Source organism: Chlamydotis macqueenii, chromosome 2 (assembly GCF_036417535.1).
Source record: "Chlamydotis macqueenii isolate bChlMac1 chromosome 2, bChlMac1.mat, whole genome shotgun sequence".
NCBI lineage: Eukaryota > Metazoa > Chordata > Aves > Otidiformes > Otididae > Chlamydotis > Chlamydotis macqueenii.
Genome location: NC_141557.1, coordinates 120,931,764 through 120,957,478, shown reverse-complemented (window position 1 = coordinate 120,957,478; position 25,715 = coordinate 120,931,764). Strand labels below are relative to the sequence as shown.

The window sequence follows — 25,715 nt, the reverse complement described above, 5'->3', positions numbered from 1 at the left end:
GCCCATGGATACAAAATGGAATCAGGATGCCTGAGTGAAGATAGATCGTTAGGACCTAGATTTTCAACTTCTACCACCATTTTCCTTCTGATTAAAAAAGATTTTATCAGATACATTTTACTTTTAAATGAGTCACCACTGGCAGTGGTAGAAGACAAGGCTGCACAAAGGAAGCTTGTACCTTCAGTCCAGTCGACGTGGCCATGTCACACTTTCAACACAGGGGAAGAATTCTCTGTTTCACAACAACTGTTTTTAAGATCCTCAAGCAAGAATAAGTTTCACAGATTTACTTTTATATTACTCAAGGTAGGAGGTCTCAATCTGGGTTTATAAGACTGTCTCCTGCAGTTATACAGCACCTAACATATCTAGCTCCAAATTCCCAAGTGGTATTTGAGCTTTGTGGTGATACAAATGAAAAACAGTAGTGATGACAATAACAGGAAAACACAGAGCAGTGTTAATTACAGCACTCTACATGTGTTGCAGACATAGATATAACAACATCTTTGACACTGTTATTTGTCTCTATTGTCTTTGAATATTTTCTGCCTTCTTCAGGGTAATACATAGAATTACACTATCAAGCGCTCCTCTAGAAGCCAGTTCTTTCACCTCTTCCCCTACTTGACTTTAGTAATTGTTGGCAATAGCAAAGACTAGTCTTATACTCATCCCTATATACACACAATATGTCAATATGCAGTGCTGCATATTGAGCATGAGGGGAAAATTTTTGTTGCTTGCATTAGTGAGTTGCACTTTCAGGAGCTTTTCGTCATTCCAAGATGAGGAGTTCGTACTCTTTTTCTGTGGTCAGACAGGATAAGGCAGAACAGTGAGCTTTCCTTCCCTTGTTCTTGTAGAGCTGAGCAGCACTCACCCCTTGTTGTGAGCAGGAGCTGCTCTGAGAGCTTCTCACAGCCTGGAAAGATAAGTCTGGTCTCTTCCCAAACTGCACACACCGCTGCAATCAGAGGTTGCTCTTTGCTGTACTTCCCAGGTAGCAAAGGTTTTGTTAATTTGTGCCGAAAGTCTCCATGGGCGAGAACCTCCTAAAGATCCTCCCATGGCTCCCAGTCTAGTGGCCTCAGTGCAGACTTGTGCCTTAGTGGCCTAGTCAAGCTATGCTTAAAGCAATATGTTATTTTGAGTGATGTACAAGACCCTGGTGAAAATTTGTCCTATTGTGCTACTTTTAGGCATATGTCTTCTCCCTCCTTCTCTCCTTCATGATGCAGATGTTGTAATATTTCTGGGGTGTGGGGGGAAGGGAGGATATGTAATAGTAATGCTGTTGATGACCTAAACAATGCATTAATGCTTTTAACTGTGAATTGGGGTCATAGTTCTCTGTAAGAGTGAAAAGATCAAGAAGATTTAAAGCTAAACTTTTTTTAAATAAAACTAGATTTACAGTGTATAGGTTATGGTTTAAAGGCATCTTATTTAAATTCTACTTACTATGTTTAAGCTTAGATGCAGGGATACCATTACTGAAGCTACTCTTAAGTCTGCCTAAGAGTTGGACATTAACTGACATAAATTGAAAAGCTGGTTTTAGATTCAGATAAATTTAAATAAAAGCGTGCATTTATATTTATCCTTTAAAAGCACCACATGGTTATGTTGCAAGCTCACCATGTCCATAGCTAAACATGTCTCTGTTTCCTGTTGTATGTCAGGGAGCTGAGATAGAAGTGGATGAAAATGGCACTCTGGATTTAAGCATGAAAAAGAACCGAAGCCAAGACAGAGTTATGCCTCTCACTTCTTCCAGCACAGCACTTCCCACTCCTTCCTCTTCTCCTTTCAAAACAAGCAGCATCCTGGTAAATGCAGCCTTCTACCAGGCTCTTTGTGAACAGGAAGGCTGGGATACTCCAATCAACTACAGCAAGACCCATGGCAGGAAAGAAGAAGAAAAAGAGGTATTTTTTTTTTCAGTTTCTGAGTGACTTTTTGCCTTGGATGAGTGGCCATATGGTGGTCTTTGGGATGACCAATGCAGTGCAGTTTAAAGATAATTGATTTGCACAAGTATAGGTTTGTGAATATTGAGTTGGCTTTAACACCAAGGCATCTTTGAAAAATCTTGCTCTTGAACACTAATTTCAGAGGTTGAAAACAACTGTTGATTTCAGTATGGGTTGTGAAGGCCTATAAGTCTCTAACATAAGGAAATGAAATCAAAGCTACTCATAATTAGAGACTTTTAGAAAAAAATTCTTCCTTATGGCTCAGTCCTGTAGCACATACACCCAAATGACCTCGGGGTCATTTGGTAAAAAAAAAGAAAAGAAAAAAAGAAAGACAGTTTCTTCACACTGAAACATAAAGTATTTTTTTCCACACCAACTCTTTATAATTCTAGATAACTCATTATCTAAGCATTTGAACATATACTTAGACTCTTGCCTGCAATATTCTTTCAGTGGAAAGCTTTTTATTTTGCATTTAACATGTTTCAAGAAATCTCTGCCAGTGAGTCTTAGATCTCATAAGTGAGTCTAGTGGACCAGAAGTCAGTCTGAGAGCACAGACTTAGAAATAAAACAATTGTTAGGGATTCCTGAAGGTTTTGGTTACAAATAGCACAAGAGGATAGGTAAATAATTTCCATCAATTGTGATCTTTTTATCCCATAGCGAAACAGCATAGAAAAACTAGATGAGTATATACAGATGTCTTCCCTTTTCAACCTGTCCTAGGAAATGTGAAAGTCCAAACCTGAAAATGCACTTGCAGGAACAAAGATGACTAGCTAAAATTTCAGCAAATATTTTTATTTAGTAACATTCCAACTTTGATGACTAACCTAGACTGCCACTTCCAAGTTGATAACTGTCTTGACTTTGCTTTTGTTTCTGTTTTACTCTTTCACATCTATTTATCCTGTCTTGGCAACATGGCAGCATAGTCTCCTTTCTTTGTCTTTCTTTCCTATGATTTTATTTTGCAGGCAAGTTTGGTTTTATGTTTTTGTCTTGAGCCTGTCCGTCCGAATACAGATTGCTTGCATTTTTCTTAAATCAGGAAGGGACCATCCACACCTTTAAATGCTAATTAAATAAAACCTTGGCAATTAACTTAGATAAGCTTGAGTGATAGCTTTCTGAAGCGGAAAAAAGGGTGTCCCAATTTGGAATTTTTATTCAGCTGCAAATACATTTGCTCCCTATTTGGTTTTATATATCAAATAATAGCGTTTGATCATTATATTTGTTACAAAATTCTTTTTTATTCAAGTATCAAAACTGGTGCTCCAAAAAGATGTAGACAGGAGTAAATCTATTTAAGGTTGATTTTAGGGGATCTAGGCCCCTAGTTCCAAAAATACCTGGAAATAAAAGATAGTTCAGTTATGTGAAGAAAAAAATCTGTCAGCACTGGGTAGAGACCCATCATAATGATACTTCTGAGACAGTTTGAAACACAGTGGATCCTTTCCTGGATTGTCTTGAAGAGCACTTTCCAGTCACCTCTGTGGGGCTGATGATGCTGCTTACCTCAGTAATGAAAGCATGATCCTTGTATCAGGGTTTCAGAGTGGGTTTGACATGAGGCGGTGGTAAACTGAGGGCTCAGGCCCTTCCCCATTCATGCCGCATAATGTGCAAGTACATCCAACTTTGAGAGAACCGCCTTGCTGCAGGGGATCAATTGGTGTCGCAGACTTGGCAAAGGGCCTGTCCTGCTGCTCCTCGTCCCTGCTGCCACCGCAGCTCAGTGAAAAAGCCATGGCAAGAGAACCTCTGCATCCCTCCCAATGCCTGCTTGACTTTTGGAAGGCCTCAGTGGGTGGCTGGCTGCTTCCCTCTCCCTTTCAGGGAGCTGGAGGCACCAGCAGACTATCCGACAGGAGATAAAGATCCTCGTTCAAGCACTCTTGCCCCTTGTACTCGGTGCTTTGACACTTTGCAGTTTGTCCCTAATCAAGGATCTGGCCCCAGACCTCTGCTGTGAGCTTTTGCCATTCCAGGGAGCATTGACATGTCCAGTGATCTCAGGGCCAGAGGCTCTGTTTTGAACACCGAAGACTGGCAGTTATCCTCATGCAAAGAAAATGACTGATTATATCTATTTCTAATTCATTGTTATCTGGTTCATATGCACAACAGTTGCTTAATTTTGGTGGTAATTTCCAGAAAATATTGTCTCTCTCTCTCTCAGTGAAATAGCCTGTCCAGATGCCCCCTTAAAAAAAAAATTCAGAATTTGGAAAAAGCTCAAAATCTCTCCAAAAGGAAAGCGCCGAGAAATAGCTAGAGCTGTCAGTTAGTTCAACTGTCAGTTCTCCAAAGATTTCAGGGCTTAAAAATGTTAAAAGTGCCAGATGCTATTATCTGTTATTCATGTTACCATTATGTTCTGGTCTTTGCTGAAATCAATATAAACTTCCATCTGTACATTAATGGAGTTTCATTGCTTGCTTGCTTTCTGTAGTGTGCATGCGTGAATGCACACTTGCTCTTTGCAGAAAATAGTAATGTTTGGGGTGATTGGGCTGGTTCTGATTTTTCTTTTAGTCTAGAATTCTTCAGAAATTTAATAGAATTTAGTTATAAAGCCGTTCAAATCTGAAAGGAAAAAATTATATATACAGTTGGATTTGACTAGCTGTGATGATCATCCCTTAACAGACCAAAATGAGGGAAGTGTTAAAGGTACTTTCCCAAAGGATTCTCTCTCCCTCTAAATATAAATTGCTGGAGAAGCACACAAGCCAAGGCATGATGCTCTGCGCTCAGTCCTAAGTGGGAAAGACCAAAAAATATTTGCTCTTTAGGTCTGACCTACTCATTTCAGACAGACACAGCCCCTTTTGGGCCATGTGTACTGATGTAAGGTCCTAGAAAGGCAGAGTTTCAGTATTCTTCTGCCTGCATTCCCTTTGCACTGTTTTCCCTTTGCAGCTTCTACACATCTGAAGATTTCATGCAGCTTGAATAATACCAAGTATTCCACAAGGCACTAAGAAAATGTTGGAGAAATCACTTGCTTAAATGTCTATATATATCCATCATTCCTGGAAAATGTACTAATGAATGTGAACTAGGAAACAAGCTGCATTCCCACTTTGGTCCTTATTAGATTTCTTTTCTTTTTCAAAAGAGCAGTTACTATGAAATTGCAGGTGTTTCTGTGCGTCTAGCTATTGGTTTTAAAAAAAATTACAAATCTTAATAAGTCAATTCAGGAAATGTACAATTAAAATTTGAAAAAAATGAATTATTTCAAAAAATAGAAAATGAAAATACTGCAGTTCTAAACACTCTGGTATCAGTTATGCTGGTGGCTGTAGACGTACTCATGTCAATCTTCATCTTGCAATCTTATTTTGTTAAATGAATCAGTGAAATATTATTAAATGAAGCTGTGAACTGCAATGCTGTAGTTTTTTGTCAAGCCTTGATATACATGATTCTCAATTAGTCCTCCCTGTGCAGCAGGTATTAGACAGTGATATGATGCATAACTCACACTCACAACTTTTTGGTCCATCACCAGCAGAAGATCAAGAGATATCTTTCATGTGGGATAAAGAACACGAAGTGTATATATGAAAATAATAATAAACCCTGCAGCATGAACAGTTACAGCTACTCTTGTTTGGGGCAGGTGCATCCTGAGGTACATCACACAGCTCAGGGTTCCCATGGACAGCCAGAGCGGTCTTTCCACCACCCCCTACAACAGGTTCCTCTCAACTGGACCTTTGACAAGAAGTGGAGGAGGCTGATGTGTGCCTAGTCTTGATACAGTCAGGATACAGCCAAAGCATGCACTAAATTTTTAGAAACACAGCATTGGTCCTCAGTTCAGTGATACAGATGTAGCCTACCAGAGTTAGGTGACAGAGAGAAAACTGATAAGCCAGCCTTCTTCAACCTCCGTTAGATTAAATGGAAACCACCTTACCTGTGTTTTTTGAAGTTATTTTGGCATCTGACCCCTTGCAACAGAGAGTCCACCGTTTTGTTGCTTCTTTTGGGAGTTTTTGATTTTATAGTGACTTATGCTGGTGATGATCCCTGTAGGAGTTTGCATTCATGTGTATATAAGAAAAGCAGGTGAGAACTTGTGGAAAGAGAGGGTCAGGAACTCAAATCCCTATTATGCAGATTGCAGTGGCAAAAACACCTTCATATGCCACTAGAACCAGGATTTAACTCAATGTTGGAAAACAGTCTTTGAGGTTTCTTGAATCTTGAACAAAGCTGGCATTCGTTTTTCCACTTTTGTTTTTTAGCATTTTAATTTCCATAGTTTTCAACTATTTATTATTTCTATATTAACATTTTAACAATACCTTTCATTGTTTTTTTTTCTCTGTTGCTCCTTATCTGAAGTTTTCCTTTAGAAATAAAATTCTAAAAGCCTGGAATATATTAGGGTAGGTTTTTTATTTAAAATAATTACTCGATAATTATTATTATACTATTTGAAAGAGTGTTTAGAAAAGCTGAATATATGTATTTTTGCTTTCTATATTTGCAGCAGATGAGATTATTCTGAGACAAACTAACCCCACAAATGTGGTTGCAAAAATCAGTAGTAATTGATACAGCAATAATATGGCATGGTTTCTATATGTATGTGTAGTGTGAGTTTCAGTAGGGAGTAGGTAGCCGGTACCAGAAAGCAGAAGGAAGTCATATTGAGGATCCAGTCTCCAAACAGGCAAAGATGAGCTGCCAGAATCGGGGACCATATGGAAGCTTTATCAGAAGAAACACCCCCGCAGAGCTTACAAGTCCCATTAGGCAGAATCTCCATTTTCAGTCCAGATTCTCCTCAGCCCTCCACTCTATGTTAACAGCTCTGCAGACATCCCTGCCCCTCTGTCCTGGCACGTTCATCAGCTGCACAAGCCCAGAGCATCTATGGCACCAGCCTCATGAGTTTAGCAGGGGCTAAGAGCTTCTCCCTTCAACAGCAGGCAGCAGTTTCTGCTCCTACAGACGTAGGTATCTGGGCGATACCTACCTGAGTATTGGAACAGAGTCACAAAACCAACATGAAGTCTCAGAAGGGATTAATACAGATTTGATAATTGATGCTATGGGCTTTGGAGAATTCTTGAATGATACAATATCCACAGAGCATCCCTCCAGAAATTAAATACTTATCCTTCATAAAAATAATAATAATTGAAGGCATTAATTCTCGAAACAGTACAAAACAAGCTATTCTGAAGTGATCAAAGAAGGTTTTTCAGAAAACAAAAATGTAATTTCCTTTCAGGACTGCAGATTTCCAAAATGCCTTCCCAGGGGAGCGAATACTCGTGGTCCATACCACCCATCAAAAAGCACTGTAGCAGCAATTATTTTAATCTACAAATAGTAGAAATTAATAACTACCCTTAGCAGCCTGCTACTAAGAAAATTTCAAAGAGATTTTGTTCTCATTATTTTTATTTTAACAAGAATCTGCTCTTTGAATAAGATAACAAGTCATTCAATTCTAAGAAGCTTTGCATTTACATAAGTTTATGTACAATAGGTTTTTTAAATTTATGATTGCAATTTTGTAATTCACAGTACAATGGTACTCACTTCAACTGTATACAAAACTCAGTTATGTACTTGCACAGAAGAAAACAAGAGCATACTTGCTGAATTTTTATTTGGCTCTATATATTGAACAACTGCTTTTATTTTGTCTGTATACTTTTCTTTGGTCTTTATCACCATTTTATGAATCTAAAGCAAATTTTCCATATGTACAATTTAAACAGCATCCACCTTCAGAAATACTTTCACAATTATACAGTTCCAAATTTTTAAAATCTGCCTATGAGATCCTGAAATTATGATGTACTAAACTTTCTTCATCTCTCTCCATCATTTCTTAAGACTTTTTTTTAATGTTTTCCAAGAGATTCTCTTCCTGACAGAGCAAGTTATTTGTAGTATATGTGGGAGGCTTTGTAGAGTGAAACCTTCCTTTTGTCACTTTCTTATCTAATATTTCAGAAAGATCCAGTGAGCTCTCCTGAAAACACAGAGGAAAAGAAGTATCCAGGAGATGTCTCCATACCAAGTCCTAAACCCAAGCTCCATTCAAGAGATCTCAAAAAGGAACTCATCACGTGAGTCACAAAATAATGGCACGTTTTCCTCTGCTCTGCTGAAGACTGACCACGTTGTTATTCTGAGTGCTTTTTTGGAGTAGATTTGCAGGAGCAGAGCAGGGAAACTTGCATGACAGTTCACTGCAGGCAGTTAGCTCACTGTTGTGCCTATGCAATTTGGTAAATGTGAGATTTGGAGCTGAAACAAGCCAGGATAGGCCTGGGGTTTTGGACATATTCATGACTAATGTTATACTGGGTATCACTCCTTATTCCTCAAATAGATAGGTAAGAAATGGGCAACAACTCCTCCTACAAAACACAGTTTTGTAGTGTGCTGCAGATTGGCTGTGCTAGTGCTTACATAATGAAATAAACTTTATTTGGACAATCATTGTTCTAGATCCACTCTTGAGAGTTTGCAGAGAAGCACTGGGGATTTCTCAGATAGGAAACATGCAAAGTTCGTAAAAAGATAAAACACAAGACAGGACCTGCCCCAGGGTTCTCCAACCTGTATGAAATCTATGTTTAAGTTCTTCATCTGCTTCCTTCAAAGAAGAGTTAGTTATTCTGTCCTGCTGAAAATCCAGTGGATGCCCAAAGTCACTCTGGCAGAACAGGCTAATACTCTCTTTTCCCAAGTACGGAGACTCACTTGCTCCAAAACTCTACCAGCTAAAACTGCAAAGAAAATAGGATAATTCCATTAAATCTTTCTGCATGCAACAGCTTGTTTCAATTTAGAATCCTTTCAGTAAAATGGTCCCAACCAGCTCATAATACCAGTCACTTTTTTAAATCTCATCTAGGCACTTCGCAAAACCCCTTTGGATTCACATCAACACCACTTTGATATCAGTAGAGTGTTTTCACTGTAATAGTCAACTAGAATTTAGCAATCATTTATACCACTTTTCTTTCTGTCCCAAACCAGAGTAGGTCTCTCTAGACAAGTGCACTCCGTATCGCTTGGCGATAATAGTCCATCATGTATCACTGCAGGCTCACCCATAAATAAATGAGTCGCATCCCGTCACCTTGTGTCCTGCTCCCCAGACTCAGTGCCACTGAATCGGTTAGATCTGCCTCTGTCTCTAGAAATTACATTTCCCTGGGGCAAGCTGCTGTGAAGAGTGATTCTTTCCCCTCGTGCTGTTTAGTCTGAGTGTTGTCTACTCTCCACATTATATCTGCAGTTGTAGATCATGACCTAAATTGCTACAGGTCAGGTTTGGTTTGCCCCTTCTGAAACAAATGTACACAAAAATCACTAAGAGTTTGTTTATTGGAGACTAATGGCTTTTCTTTTGTAATATTTATTCCTTTGTGATACTGATGTGTTTTGAGATGTCTGTAAAATACCTTTCTAGTCTCCAAAATAATAATTCCCAGAGTATTTACAAGGGCAACGATCTGCTTAGTGATATTACTGTGTTATTTTTAAACAGTGAATAGAAACAGGTATCTAAAATGTAGTTGTCCAGAAAATTAAATAAGAAATATTTTTAATTTATCAGAATAATCTATAGGTAATATAGGGAACAGACTACATTTCTATGATCCCATTGAGCTTAGAACTTGTATAGAACAATTCAATACAGGTGGCTCCATCATGAGGAAGTTTTTAAAATGACATAAGCACTTGCAGAAAAAAAAATAAAATCTGACATAGTTATCTCAGTTGCAGCGAACTAATTTATAAATACCGCCTTGTAGCACATCCTTTCTGTTTTTCCACATTAATTCTCTTGCCCACAACTTCATTGCTCAGGTTGAACTGGGCAGCAAAAATGAGGCTGATATCTTCCTAAGGCTTCTTTACGGATTTCAAAAAGTTCCTAGCATTTTGCCAGCTCAGAGAAAATAGCCGGGTGAGCATCTCAGGTATCCCTTACTCATTACTATGGAGCACCAGCTAAACGTTTGTGTACAGTTTCTGTTGCCCTTCTTATCTATGGGCCCAGTGAGAGAAAACATATCCATTTATAAGGTGACTCTTATAGGGTGGGGTGTTAGTGTTGTAAAATACTGTAGAAAGGTGAACTTAATTCACCCTTCCTCCTCCATGCACAAATTGTATTTCTCGATATCCTTGCCCTCTTGCAGAGGACTGTATCCCAATCTGATAAGGAGCTCAGTGCTATGTCTGAAGAAGAGCTGAGGGAAAACAGAAGCTATAACATCTTCTCCAGGTCACACATACTTCCATCTCTTCACATAAAGGGACATATTTGTTGTGCTAAATGTACACCACCTGGGTATCACTTCTCAGTTCAGCTGAGAAACATCTTGGGAAACTTTTGTGCTCATTCTGAACTTCAGCTCTGTGAGCTTGACATGCTTTCTGCTCTGCAAGCAACCGTAACACCTAATTTTTCACTTATGTCAGCAAATAAAGATTAGATGTGTTTCTAAAGAAGGTGATTTATTTTAGTCAGAAGTTGAAGGAATTATTTTGAATATAGAATTTTGTACCAGTGATGAAAATGTCCTTTTAAGTACACAAGTTGTAACAAAAAAAAAAATCTATGCAATGCATGATGGTTTCACATTATCTAGATTTTGACTCATTTTTGTGGTGGAAATAGTAAAACTTTTTTTCCATATATGCTTCAAGTAATAACTGAAAACTAAAAGTGTTGTGTAAATTTTGCTGTTTTTCCATAATGTCTAATGATGAAAGTGATTGCCCTAAGGATCATTACTTAATCCCCTGAAGGCTAGGGTGAACTATGTAGTGTGTTATACATACTCTAATTTCTCATTGCATCTTCCTTGAATAGCTGTCCAACTCCAGGATGTGATGGTAGCGGTCATGTAACAGGAAACTATGCCTCACACCGAAGGTGAGAAACAACAGGAAGCCTAAAGCAGGAAATAGAGCTACTTTTAGGTGTTATAATCTTTGAACATTTTGATACTAACCGTGAATAAGTATTCAAAAGTAATTTGCAGAAAATAATCCATAAAGAAATGTGGCTGGTTTTCCTGGTTTTGTTATATTTTGTGAAGGTCTGGCCTCAACTGACTGCTGGAGTTAAGAAGCATATGCTTATTATTGTAGCTGCGTGTCTTAGCTGAGATCTGTAGATAAGTCATTTAGTAAAGTTTTCATTTCCCTAAATGTACAAGCACTCTCTGTACAGATGCTGGTGCATGAGATTTTAATAAGGTTTCTGCAGATATCTCTATGAATGCCTTTGAAATTCACAGATCTGCTAACATAATCTGAGGATGCTAAATATTTTCCTCAGAATAGCCTACTGTCAACCTAGTGGTTGAAACAATAATTTCCTGCTTTTCCTTTTGGGAGCAGGATGGAAGCGGTTTCTGCCTTTTCTCAGCCACGCAGATCAGATCCTCTACCTGCCCTTCTGTCGTAGTTCAGCCCCGATTGGACCAGACTACGCAGTCTCTCTCTCACTCCCCCCGCCTTCCGAGAAAACAGGGAGAGAAAATATAAGGAAAAACGGCTCGAGGTTTGAGATAAGGACAGGGAGAAATCCTTAAAGTTACCGTCACGGGCAAAACAGACTCGACTTGGGGAAAACTATTCATTTATTACTACAAACAGCAGGAAAATGAGACAGAGAACAAGATAACCTCCCCCCACCCCTCCCTCTTCCCGAGCTTAACATTATCTCTACTACCTTCCTCTCCCGAGCGGCACAGGGGGGAAGAGGGAATGGGGGTTGCAGTCAGTTCATCACATGTTGTTTTACGCCGCTGCTTCATGGTCGGGGGAAGAACTCCTCGCATTCCTCCCCTGCTCCGTTGTGGGGTCCCACCCCTACGCCACAGTCCTTCATGGAACTGCTCTGGCGTGGGTCATCTCTTCCACGGGTGCAGTCCCTCTAGAACAGCTGTCCCAGCGGGCCCTCCATGGGCCACAGCCTCCTTCAGGCATCCACCTCCCCCGGTACGGGGTCCTTCACGGGCTCCAAGTGGATCTCTGCTCCTCCGTGGACCTCCATGGGCTGCAGGGGGACAACCTGCTCCACCATGGGCTGCACCACAGGCTGCAGGGGAATCTTGGCCAGGAGCCGCATTGCTCCTCCCCCTCCTTCTGAACTGACCTTGGCGTCTGCAGCCGTTCCTCACAACAGGCTGGTAGATGTCTCTCAGGATCTTTTTTTTTACATCTTATTCACTTCTCATCTCCTTTCCACTTCTTGCAGCCGGGCTGGACCGAGTCGGGCCCAGTCGGCTGCCTGGCGAGAGGCCAGAGGGTGAGGCCTGCAAGGCCCATGAGGCCTGCGCCTCCCCCTCTGCGCCTCTGCCCCCGCTCAGCTTCTTCACATCTTCTCTCATCTCTTTTTTTTTTCTGTTTTCCCCTTCTTAAATACGTTATCGCAGAGGCGTTATCACGAGACATTCTGCTACCAGTCGGCTCGGCCTTGGCCAGCAGCAGGTCCGCCCTAGGCCCGGCCGAGTCCACTGAACAAAGGGGAGCAACTTCTAGCAGTTTCCTACAGAAGCTACCACCTTAGGCCCCCCATCACTAACAAAACCGCGACACCTTCATACAGGCAACATAAAGGAAGGACTCTGTGTACCACTGCCTCCCCATGCAAAGCTTTGCAGAGGCTTAGAAACCTTTGGTCCTGGCTGTATGTCTTTCTAGCAATTTAAGAACTGATTGGCTGATATTGGCTGCTTCTCCTTTGCCAAGAGCAAATGTTTGAGGATCTCTTTTTTTACCCATTCAAAGTCATAGATTGTCTGGAGGTTACTGTTTTAAGAAAAAGAAAAAAAGTTCTGATTTAGTAAAACATTTCACATCATTCTTTTTTTCAGTGTTTCTGGATGCCCATTAGCAGACAAGACACTAAAATCCCTTATGGCTGCTAACTCTCAGGAGCTTAAGTAAGTATCGATAATAGTACAAACATTATTATTTATCTTCAATCAACATGTTCCCTACATTAATGCAGTAATTTGTTTGAATTGCTCTCACTTACATCAAATTTTCATCCAAAATTTGAAGTGAATTGGTTTGAAAGCTTTGGAGTGAAAGAGTTTACTCTTTTCCATTTGCCTTTCTTCATTTTTTTACCCCTTCTTTTCCATGAATTAACCAGGACCTGGGGGAAAAAATAGTAAATACTAGGAGAGTATACTGCTCTCACAGTATTTCTGGATCAGAGAGAAAAAGAAAATATCTAACACGTAAGACAAGTCTGGCAAATAACTCAGTCTGATCCAGTTAGAATAAATCAGAATTATTTAGTTAGAAATAAATCTAGTTAGAATAAATCTAAAAACAAGACTAGAACTCCTGCAAATAATTTTTTTTTCTATCATTCACTACCATACAGTATGAGTTTAATGTCACTGAAGCAGACATTAAGTCATATGATTTTATGCTGGCATAATTCTCACCATGAAATGTCACTTACAAAAGGACTGTGCAGGCTCTGCTATATAGACAGATGTATAGGGACATATGAATATTTCAAAAATCTGTAGTCAAGAGAGGCACTGGCAACCAGTCATCTAGTTATTGAATTGGCTTTGTCAATAAGGATGTGGGGAAGAGGAAAGGATAATTAGAGTTCTTTCATAGCTTTCTCTTTGCAACTTGTAAATTGGATCGTATAATAGATGGCTTGGAAAAACTCATGAATGCATGTAAAAAGGGGAGAATCTCATGACTGTCCTTTCTGTCCTTTAGGTTCATTCCTAGTCCAGATAGAGGAAAATAAAGTCTGATCATGGCACTATTATGCTGTTCTAATGGTATTAATAGTAAAAATGACTACATTTAGGCTCGACTCAGTGTTTAGCCACAAATTAGCTTCTTCAAATCAAATGTTAGTGATCTCATACTCTAGTCCTACAACTTGAATTATATACAAAATGCTAAACAGACAGCAGCTATGGAGTTGAACTGGCTGGAGGTGCAGCAAAAAGACAAAAAAAAAAGGCTATTTATATGGGCAACTATTCAAAGCAGTTTCCAAAGCCAGTAGGTAAACTGATACACTGGCACAATGCTTAAGGTTTTTTCCATCGTGGAGTCTCAAAGCTATAACATTTAGGTTTTGTTTGTTTTAAAAAAAGCAGTACAGGAAGTAAGAAACTGACTTGCGAAAATGCTGACAAATTTGAAATAATTTGCTGAGTCATATATATTTGTCCCTGCTTTTGTTGGCTTTCTGCCATACATAGACACTCACACAAATATTTTGAATAGTTGCTCCTCATGCAGCCCCCTCCCCATATTCATGTGTGAATAAGGAAATTTGCATACCAATATGGTTATTTTTCCACTAAAGCTTCTAGAGTTTTGGTCATGCCATAAGGAAAGAGGAGCAACAGCATATGACTTAAATGACAAACTGCACACTGTACGCCATGTATAATAAGTGAGTTGTGAAAGACAAAGTCAAAGTTCATGAACATTTCACAGACAGAAATATGTTGCATAACGCACTTAGCATTTAATTTCAATTAACTAGAAAAAGAGCAAAAATCAAAATCTGTTCACAGACAATTTGCAAAAGGAAAGAGGGCTAAGTAAAATTATTTTCCACAAATGTACCACCCTATTTTAGCTTCCTACAAACATTGCTCAGGTTAAATTTTAAGCAAACCTCTGCTTTTGATAAGTGTTGGCTAAATGAAGTCATACACCAAAAACTGCAATCATGTCTGCACTCATATAGCACAGTGATATCAATAGTTAATTCTACTATTGCTGTGTGAGCAGAGGGCATAAATGCTCATAGAATCAAGCCACACAAGTACCCTTATGTAGTTAGGCATGAATATGAAAAAGCTGTGTATTTTTTCCAAATGTTATTCACATTTAATTTGCCAGAATCAAGATACGATTTTGGCTTTAATTATGAAACTCTGAGCCAGCAAAGATACAAGACTTCCATGTGATCTACAGTTTGGAAATAAGGAAGATCTGTTCAAAAAGTGAGGCTTTGAGTCAGATTCAAGAAAGGAATTTTTGCACAGAGCAATCTAAGGTGGTCAAATTAAAACATACTAAAGTTGATGATACTCACAGATTTTAAAGCTATAAGGGGGAATTATAAGAGAGACTGATTATCCTATTTCACCAAAGAGCTACTTATCAAGCCTTAAAGAATTTTAAAAGTGTACTTTAGAAAGATATTTACTTACAGTTTCAAAACCTTAAGGAGTAGGCAGTCAGTCCTATCCTTAGAGAAGTTCTTTCAGTGGTTATATGTCAATTTTAGGAGAGATTCTAGAAGTTCTTCTAGATAGGTTTCACACAACACGTTGATACTGATCCATATTCCACAGGCAGCATGACATATTTCAGTCAATATTTTTCTCAGCTGACTTCTGTGGGTTTGCCTAAACTAAAGTTCATATCCAACCATTTTTGTCAGCTTTCCAGGGAGTAAAAGTACCAGAAACGCTCCTAGATCTGCAGCTCAGTGTATTAATTTTATGTGCAGTTCATTTACCTAAAAATAAAGCAACCCTCTTGGAAAAGGGAACAAAATAGCAGGTACTTAATGCACAGTTCTAAGAATTTCTGTGTGAAATCACTGAGATATTTGTTATTGGAAAATAAACTTGTAAAATTGTAAAAGAATCTGTAACTTGCACCCACTTGAGACTTGACATCTTTCAGCTTGAGCTCCTGAGGCCTCTGGTCCTCCACTGTAAATCTGATTTTCTTGGCTCTGCATGGGAAGCCAAAACAGAGGATGACACCCTAAGCTGGGGCACCAATCCAAACTCGTCAGCCAGTTAAAAGCTGATGAAGATCCACAGTATTACTGACTGTAAGGCAATACATTGTTGGTGTATCTTGTACTGTGGAATTTCACAATCCATACAAAGATATAACCAATATTTGGAAAACCCAACCCAGTGGTCAAGCTTTAGAGTCTTGCTAGTGAAGCTTCTTGCTAGTTTGTTAGTAGTTCACCTGAAAAATCATCTTATAATTTCATCAGTATTGATAATACAGAATCATAGAATGGTTAGGGCTGGAAGGGACCTTCAAAGGTCCTCTAGTCCAACCCCCCTGCAAGGAGCAGGGACATCCCCAACTAGATCAGGTTGCTCAGAGCCTCATCCAGCCTGGCTTTGAATATCTCAGCCTTAAGTCTTTAATGACCTCAAGAATACTTGAGACTCTAATCTGACGGTGAAATCTAACTGCTGCCTGAAGCGGCAAATACAGATGGGGAGATTTAAATTTAGTTCAGTGTCTTTTTCTAGTCCATAACTCTCAGAGTCCTGATCTGAATATGTCCTGCAAAGAGCACTTACTGAACTAAAATCCATGTCCAGTCTATGCAGACAGCTCTTGCATCTGTGATCATCTAATAAAACAAGTAGCCAAAATTAATACCCATAGTAGTTAGCAGGTGTTCTGGATTTACTTGTGAGCATTCACACTCTCCAGACATCTGCCCTTGCTGCCTACTCCACCTGATATTGTGCCCAGTCCTTGTCCTACACTCAGACAGGTCAACATTTAGCTCTACACAGTCAAGCATATCTGGCACTCTGCAACCCACACCTCTACCTTCGCCATCAGTGTGAGGCATGTCATTCTGCCAAAATATTTTGTTCAGAAAATGTCATCATGAAATGTTTTGACATTGTCTTTTAAAAAAAAGTCTCCCCTTTCTTCTCTTGAGATTATTTGCTGAATTCTACTTGAATCATTGAATAAATGTGGTCATGTCCAAAGAAATCACATTTTTGACAAATTAATTGTTCACAGAAAAATAGTTTTAAATACTCTGTGAAGAGATACACCTGCACACTCAGATGTGATATTACAATTATATTTGTAGGTGTTTTCCATGTCAGCCTACCGATGGCTAGGTTAAATCATCCATCTCCTTATCTCAGGAAAGATTCAGTAACAACTGAGACACTTAAGAGAGTATTGAACAATGCAAGCTTCCTTACAGAATTACAGAATTACAGAATTATTATCAAGATTGCAAAAGACCTAAAAGATCATCCAGTCCAACCATCACCAATACTTCTTAGCTAAATCATATCCCTCAACACAACATCCAAACGTTTCTTGAACACCCCCATGGTCGGTGACTCCACCACCTCCCTGGGCAGTGCATTCCAGTGCCTGACTACCCTTTCCGAGAAGTAATATTTCCTAATGTCCAGCCTGAATCTCCCCTGGCGCAGCTTGAAACCATTGCCTCTAGTTCTATCACTGTCTACACGAGAGAAAAGGCCGACCCCTAGCTCACTACAACCTCCCTTCACAGGAAGTTATAGAGAGCTATAAGGTCTCCCCTGAGCCTCCTCTTCTCCAGACTGAACAATCCCAGCTCCCTCAGCCGCTCCTCATAAGGCCTGTGCTCCAGACCCCTCACCAGCTTCGTAGCCCTCCTCTGAATGCGTTCCAGGGCCTCAATGTCTTTCTTGCAGTGAGGGGCCCAAAACTGAACACAGTACTCGAGGTGCGGCCTAACCAGTGCTGAGTACAGGGGAACAATTACCTCCCTGTTCCTGCTAGTAACACTGTTTTTGATGCAAGCCAGGATGCCGTTGGCCTTCTTGGCCACCCGGGCACACTGTCGGCTCATGCTCAGCCGAGCATCAATCAGTACCCCCAGGTCCGTTTCCTCCACACAGTCCTCCAGCCACTCCGCCCCAAGCCTATAGCACTGCCTGGGGTTTTTGTGGCCGAAGTGCAGGACTCGGCATTTGGTCTTGTTGAACCTCAATCCCATTGGCTTCAGCCCAGCTCTTCAGCCTGTCCAGATCCCTCTGTAGGGCCTCGCTACCCCCAGGCAGATCCACACTCCCAGCCAATTTGGTGTCATCTGCGAACTTACTGAGGGTGCACTCAATGCCCTCATCCAGATCATCAATAAAGATATTGAAGAGGACAGGCCCCAGCACCACCCCTGGGGAACACCACTTGTGACCGGTAGCCAGCTGTATTTAACTCCATTCACCACCACTCTCTGAGCCCGGCCCTCCAGCCAGCTCCTTACCCAGCCAAGAGTGTACCCATCCAAGCCATGGGCTGCCAGCTTCTGCAGGAGAATACCGTGGGAGACACGGTAATGAACCTTAACGGTTCATTAGAAGATACTTGACACAACTCTTTCTATAATTCTGATTCTCTGTAAAAATCATAGCATTCAAAAGGCCCTTGGGGATTCTTAGCATAAGAACTTTGTGCTATATAATACAGAAACGTAGAAATGGCTGGCACAACTTCTAAAGGTAAATATTTTTTTGTGCTGCTTTGTGTGCTGAGGTGTGTTTCTCTTTTTTTAAAAACAAAACAAAACTAAACTAAACTAAAACCCCCACAAGAAATACAATGCTCTCAAATGAAAAAAGAAAAAAACAAAATCAAACCTCTGAAATGAGATGGAAGGTGCCACCAGTAAGGTTCTGTCACAAACATTACAGAAGACAACGGAAAAACCTACTGTCTCCAGTAGGCTTCACAGCACATTCTTTGTGTACAACCAGCAAGCAAGAAACCCACCCTCCCAGACCACTGGCAAAAACACAGTAACAGGAAGGTTTGTTTCCTTTCATCATACAGATATTTTGGTATTAAACATTCATACTTGAAAAGGTTTGTTTGGTGCACACACACAGAGAAACCCCTTAACTATGAGACATAAGCATAATCTAATTGCCAAGCTGAATACCCAGTTGAATCTACTGTTAGATTTAACTGGTATATGGTCCTGTTGTATGCTTACAGTGCTAGACTACAATAATTATTAATTTCAAATTCTAGCTATCATCTATTGACGCCCAAAAGTAAAACTGCTTCTCTACTCCCATTTCCCCTTCTGTAAATACTGGCAAAGTGCTTATTTATATCTGTACCTGGAAACATCAGAAGAATAACAAACAAACATGTAACAGTAAATTTACAAATAGATCTATATCAAGCTGCTTTTTTTTTTTTTTGTAATGTTGATCCTGTACAAGGAAACATGTTTGGTGCAAACAGTGTCATAAACTAATTAAATCTACACATCATATGCAAAATATTTCACACTCCTTACTAAAACTCTGTTATAAAAGAAAAAATGATATGAAAGGAGTCTGCTCATTTAAAAAAAAAAGCTCAGGAAGAACTAGTTTTAATTATTCAACAAAAGCTCTGCTGTTCTTTCTTCTACCCTAGACAAAATGCAGAAGGTATACGTTATTTGCTGTGTATCTTTGAAGCTGTAGTTTCTAAGCTCCCTGTATTGTTCTTTAGGTGCCCGACACCTGGCTGTGATGGCTCTGGCCATGTGACAGGGAACTACGCATCCCACAGAAGGTAAAAACTGTCCCATTGCACGAGGCTGCAGTGGTCGGGGTTCTCAGCGAGCAGCAGCAGAAAGAGGTGGCTTTTATTCTGTGTGCTTCTTTCAGCTTATCTGGTTGTCCTCGTGCCAGGAAAGGAGGTATCAAAGTGACTCCTACCAAGGAAGAAAAGGAAGACCCTGAACTTAAGTGAGTACAAAAGCACAGGTCTACCACCAGTGGAGGGGGGGAAAAAGCCCGTAAGAGCTCAGGACTTGAGGCATCATAGGAGGTGATGCCACAGTTCATTTGATCCACGTGAGGTTATGGCCTAGAGCTGGAGCTGAACAAAGTGTTTCTGCTTCTAGTGAAGCTGGTGGAGTTCACCACCTTGGAGCTTGAACAGTGAGGAAAGATTGCTATATCTTCTTGCATTGGCCTAATTATTTTAAACAGTGCTAGAAAGTGCCACTTCGTTGGAAAATTTGGCAAAATGAAGGAAAACAAATTATTTCTGCCCATAGTGAAATCTTAACATGTCAGCTAATTAAATCAGAGTGACGCCTTAAAAATATGTCCTAGAGAACTTAAATATATCTCATGTGTTTCCTCTATAAATAAATAAAATTGCACTTAAATTGATAACTACCAGAATATAGATACAAAGATTTAGGCGCACAAAATGTTGCTCTTAATACCTGCTAGTGATGTATGAGAGGCTTCGTAACACTGACAGACCAGTGCAAAAACATCCCAAACCTTTCTTTGTGAGTACTAGCATGAGATGACACAAGTTTTCCAGGTACAAGAATCCACGCTCTGCTTTATGCCAGAAAACTAGATAGAGAGGAGAGAACAATGTCTTTCCGTACACTTGTAGAAGTGTGATTTATTGCCTGTGATAGAATTTAAATTTTCTTTTCCAGTAAAATACTACCTAAATGAATGTTTTAGTTTCTTAGGCTGTATGACTATATTTTAAATTGCCTAATCTTAAGATCAGCTGAACCCCCATAACTCAGCTTGGTATGAATTGGATGCTCAGGTACAGTGTGCCTCCAGGGACTGAGTCTTAATCCATTAATGCAAAGTGGCACAGGCAGCTGGGATTATTTTCTCAGACTTTCTTGAGACTGTCTTCACCTGCTCTCTCCAGTGAAAACGGAGGTTCTTTTGCTGTGTTTTTGTAGATGTCCAGTGATAGGCTGTGATGGCCAAGGTCACATATCAGGTAAATACACTTCTCATCGCACTGCTTCTGGTTGTCCTTTGGCTGCCAAGAGACAGAAGGAGAGTCCCGTCAATGGGTCTTCACTATCCTGGAAACTGAACAAACAAGAGCTGCCACACTGTCCTTTGCCAGGCTGCAACGGGCTGGGTCATGTTAATAATGTTTTTGTCACCCACAGAAGGTATAACTTTGCGTTTTCTCTTTTTATTTTACCTTAACATTCCACTGTTGAATTGGCAACATGCAGGGTTACAGTCTGATTAAAGTGTACTGAAGTCGTTTAAGTAACAACATAGTTTACACCACAGCTGAAGTAATGTGGATCAGAATAACTTGCAGAGAGTTGGGACCAACTTTTACCTCTTTTTCTATGTTCCCATTGCAGCGTGGGACCTTTCCATGGTCTTTTCTTCAAATTAGCACAGTTTCTATACGGTTCAAAGTTTAATAGAGTTCTTTCCTAGGCAAATATAGAGTTGTTTCTGTATATCTTTTATGGAAAATGCAAATATATTTGAAATGTCACCAGAAAAGATTTAGCAAGTGCAATGGCTGCATTCATTCCATCTTTCTACCAGTAGAAAAGCTATTTTCATAAACTTTGGCTAGAAAGCCACCACTACACAGAAAAGTAAACATGTAGAACTCATATGGATTACACAAGTTTGAAGTTATAACAGTCTTACAAGTAAAACTATCCTTACAAAGCAGGAATCACACACAAAACCAGTAAAAATAAACACCACTATTTTATATATAACCGTGAGAACACTAGTATAATTTTACCACATTCAATCAATATTACTCAAAGAACCTGCCTATGGAATGTGAATTAACACCTGGCAAAGTTTGGTCTTCTGTATGTAATAGGAATTAAGTCTATATTCTATGCCTGTTTTGCTTTCCTTCTAACACTCTGAACCAACTTCTTCATCACAAGAATGTCCAAAGTGATGAACAAATTCAGTCAGAGTCCAGTGTTATCCTAACTTTATGATCTTAAACATTGGAACTGGCTGCCCAGGGAAGTGGTGGAGTCACCATCCCCAGAGGTGTTCAAAAAAACACGTAGATGTGGCACTTCGGGACATGGTTAAGTAGGCATGGTGGTGTTGGGTTGATGGTTGGACTTTATGATCTTGGAGGTCTTTTCCAACCTTAAAGATCCTATGATTCTATGATCTACATCCTATGTTAAAGTCTTTACATTAGGACACTTGTAAATAGGGGCTAATTAACTTATGCTAAGCAATAAGATAACTTCAAGTAAGTAACATAAATAGTATGTTAGCTGGTTGCAAATCATACTACAGACGATTTCTGTCCTACTTAAGACTGGATCACACTAAAGATCATGTTAGTTAAAATGAAGTAGTAAGTATATGTTTGTGATATGATACCCTTTCCTAGCACACTTGAAACCTAACAAGTAACCCATGGCTTTGAGACATTCTCCCAGTTAGATATCTGCTCTGGAGAGAGACACTGAGCAGCATTTTAGAATTGGAGAAATAGTGTGTTTCCCTTTATAGCTTTTAGCCAAACAAGTGTGAAGCTAACTTTAACCTGCAAAAGCTGTTTTTCTTTTTTTTTTTCCATGTGGAAACACCATGTCTGTTAGGATTTTTGTTTTGAATTTTCACATGTGCACAAAAATCCATTTTCCTGTGGAATAAAATTTTCCTTCACTCCTTACTTGGCTACATCTGAATACAAATCCTTCTGCCAGTTCTTCAGCATATGGGTATTTATTCTTTGTTATTTACAAAGACAGTATTAAGACAGTGCAATTCATCTTAGCCCTTTAGTGGGCTATAAAAATTGCCTCAGATAATTACCAGCTGATGAAATTGTAAGCTTTGAAATAGCAAAACGTAATTTAATGTGAACAGTGGTTAAAAAGCAAAGTGATTATATAATAGAACAATTCAAAAAAAGCTATTACAGTCTATAGGGTATATCCAGAGTTCTTATTGTATTGATCATTATTATGTATCAAGAAAATGATACAATAGTTGTGCACAGTGGAAATCATCCCATTAACTAATTATATATATTTTTTTTAGGACAGTAAACTTACCATTTTAAAGGACCATATGCCCCTCTCCTCTGGAGTACAATACCCCAACAAAAACAATAATTAATTATTATTTATAAGTGTTGGAATGTCAAGAATTCTGTAAATGCATCTTCATATAACTTAATAGTAGCTGCCACTGCTATTTTGTTTGTTCTAAAATATACTTAAGGGTTGTTTACTTATAAGTTGAGATTTCTATGCCAATTTTCAAGCGGGAATATACAGTTAAATGGCTCTTTGTGAGTTCTGTCATTCCCTGAAGCTATGCTATAATGGAGATACTGACGTGACCTTAGGTACAGAGGTCTGTCCAAGTGCATGATAATATTGCCTGAAAGGATTGTTGCCATTTTCAAGTGGGTGCTAATGTTTTTATTCCTATCCGTTTCAGCCTGTCTGGTTGTCCTCTGAATGCGCAAGCCATAAAAAAGGGCAAAATTTCGGAAGAATTAATGACTATCAAGCTTAAAGCAAGTGGTGGTAAGGAGATTTGTAAAAGATGATGACATTTATTTAGATAGAAGGGCCCTGACTCCCATTTATACTTATGCCCTTTATGCCATTCTGGAATTAATTCTCAGTCCTTTCCATTGTCTCTAGCAATAACAAATCTTGAACAACAAAAATCTTTGCATGAAAGATTACAAAATTCTTCTCATTTACACCATGGTAACTCATCGTTGAGGGTATGCTTTCATCTTGGCTCCAAATTTTCTGACTTGGAGACATTTTCATTATTTTTATTGCTAATAAATTATTGGTTACAGGTGAGGAGAACTTAGATATCTGATGAATAATGTAAGAAGGGATAAATATTGTGTGCAGAAATTGACTCCTCTCCCTAACTTGAATACTACATGGTTTAGTTTTTGTGCAGTTCTTTGACAGCTTTGCTAACCCATGTAGTAAGTGTAAAGGAACAATTACCAAACAGATATAGGGGAAAATATGTAGGATTCTCCTTTCTTATATAGCCTGCTTTAGAAAGTCAGGCATTGAGCCAGGATTCAGGAAACTTCATCTTTATGCCTCCAACTGCTGAGCAAAATGGTTGTGTTACGTTGGGCAAACGAGTTTTCTTCCAGGTGTCCATATTATCACTGGGGCAGGGACTGCTGCTTGCAGATTTCCCCAGTTGGCTCCCCAGTAGAACTCAGTTCAGGGCTCGAGATTTTAAAGCAGTAACAACAGTGGCACAAATCTCTTGGCAGAGCCGGTCTCAGAGTGATACTAAGCAGAAAGAGGGACATGTATTGCCAGCAGCTTTAGCTGCACAGTATTTTTCAGGACAAGGCTTTCATTAAAGACCTGAAGATTTTTTTCTTTGCTGTCTAACTCGTGGGAATGCAAAAGTCTTCCTTCTTTCTTTTTTTTTCTTTTTTTTTTCTGTAATGCTTTCTAGCATCCTTACAATTTCCCTTTTGGTGTCATTTAAATTTCACTGTTTATCACATGTAACTAAGGCTGTGCTTCTGGAAGTTATTCTGCACAGAGATCCCCCCCCCACCCCCAAGAACTTCTTGCAAGATCAGAAGTAGGTACAGATGAGCTTATTAAAGTCAGCAATTATATTAGAGGAGATGTTACCCTGGGGTGTTCCCTGCAAAAGAAGGGTTGCTGTTACGTTTATTTTAAAATGAAAGAAAAGCCACTGTAAATACTTCCTTATGTTTTATGATAAGCTTTCTTCTTTCTGGGCAATTTTTCCTTTCTGTGCCCTCCCAGTTGTAGTTTCATGCTGCACTGGAAAAAAAGGATTGTGAAACACAAAGACTCAGAAAGCCCCATCTACGTTTCAGCTCACATAGCTGTTTTACAGCTAGGAAACCATTTTAACAGTAAAAGCAAATTAAGAGGCAACTTAAGGATCAATCATTTGATCAAAAGCTTGTTATCTTCCTCTTGTTCAGTAACAGGTAACGCAGCTCGTTACTCATACATTCATTTACATATGGATACTTTAAACCTGATATTGGCATTTTCAACTGTTTGTAGGTATTGAGAGCGATGAAGAAATCAGACACTTGGATGAGGAAATAAAAGAACTGAATGAATCCAATCTTAAAATTGAAGCTGACATGATGAAACTTCAAACTCAGGTATGACATCAACATGAAGATTTTACCTTTTCTTATGCTATATTTAAGCACAATAAATAAATTAAATGCTATGTAAATGCTGTGTTTAAACACAGTTAGCCTCCTCTGCACTTGTTTTCCCATCACTCTGTGGCACTTAAAAGTACCAAAATCCTACATGCTTTTTTGTTAAGTTTTTCTTTGTTTGTGTAAATAAGCATCAGATTCCTGGGTATTGTCTTAAAGATCTGGTGAATGACAAAGTCAGGGCCATTTGGAGCTAATCTTGGCAAGCAGAAAAAGCATATTTACCAAACAAAACATTCATGTTCCTTTGTTGGACAAACCAACCCGTGCAGAATCCCATGACTGTGGTTTTTAGGGAGGATATTACCTGTTACCAGCACACTTTAACTCTTAATGCAATTTGACTTTGTTCTTATGTGTACCTATGAAAATCTCCCTAGTTCAGTTCACCCACTGTCCGTTATTCAAATGGTTTGAATTTTGCCTCCAGGCAACACCTGGTAAAGGATAGATGCCTTTTGCTAATTTGCATAGCAGATGAGTTTGATGGGAGTTATGGAAAAGAGTCATTCTCCTTCATTCTTTTGTATGCTGGCAAGATAAATTGGCTTTAAAACACTGACAGTGATTCTATGGAGTGACATGAATACATTCATCCCTGCGGAGGCTTCCATATGCACCTGGGAGTTCACCTGGGCAGACTAGGTAAAAGCAAGAGCAAAAGCTTGCTGAATATTTTAGGAACAAGAGTTTAAAAAAAAAGTTCTTAGGTGAGACCTGGAAACTGAATATAAATCTAAACTGATCTAAACCAAACTGAGTGTAACCACACCCGTCTCTGTTTGTTCCCTGGCATGTACAGTGTTGCTCCATGCTGTTTTCCTAATAACCACTGTGTGTATGGTCTAAATAAGGGTGAAGTTTATGCCACCTATGCTGGATGTAAATGATCCGGCTTCACACGGCAAA

General features: G+C 39.3%; 1 protein-coding gene across 8 annotated transcripts in view; it reads left to right on the top strand.

Annotated features, from left to right (window-relative positions):
- ST18 (ST18 C2H2C-type zinc finger transcription factor) overlaps positions 1 to 25,715 on the top strand; it is a 172,645-nt gene that overhangs the window by 144,569 nt on the left and 2,361 nt on the right. For 6 of the 8 annotated variants that reach the window (XM_086742320.1, XM_086742321.1, XM_086742324.1 and 3 more), the window contains 9 exons: positions 1,689 to 1,934; positions 7,986 to 8,101; positions 10,870 to 10,932; positions 12,884 to 12,952; positions 19,302 to 19,364; positions 19,460 to 19,540; positions 20,521 to 20,742; positions 23,033 to 23,121; positions 24,637 to 24,740. In XM_086742320.1, coding sequence (XP_086598446.1) covers positions 1,689 to 1,934; positions 7,986 to 8,101; positions 10,870 to 10,932; positions 12,884 to 12,952; positions 19,302 to 19,364; positions 19,460 to 19,540; positions 20,521 to 20,742; positions 23,033 to 23,121; positions 24,637 to 24,740 — 1,053 coding nt within the window. The remainder of the gene's footprint in view (positions 1 to 1,688; positions 1,935 to 7,985; positions 8,102 to 10,869; positions 10,933 to 12,883; positions 12,953 to 19,301; positions 19,365 to 19,459; positions 19,541 to 20,520; positions 20,743 to 23,032; positions 23,122 to 24,636; positions 24,741 to 25,715) is intronic. The other 2 variants (XM_086742328.1, XM_086742326.1) reach the window with 1 other exon arrangement.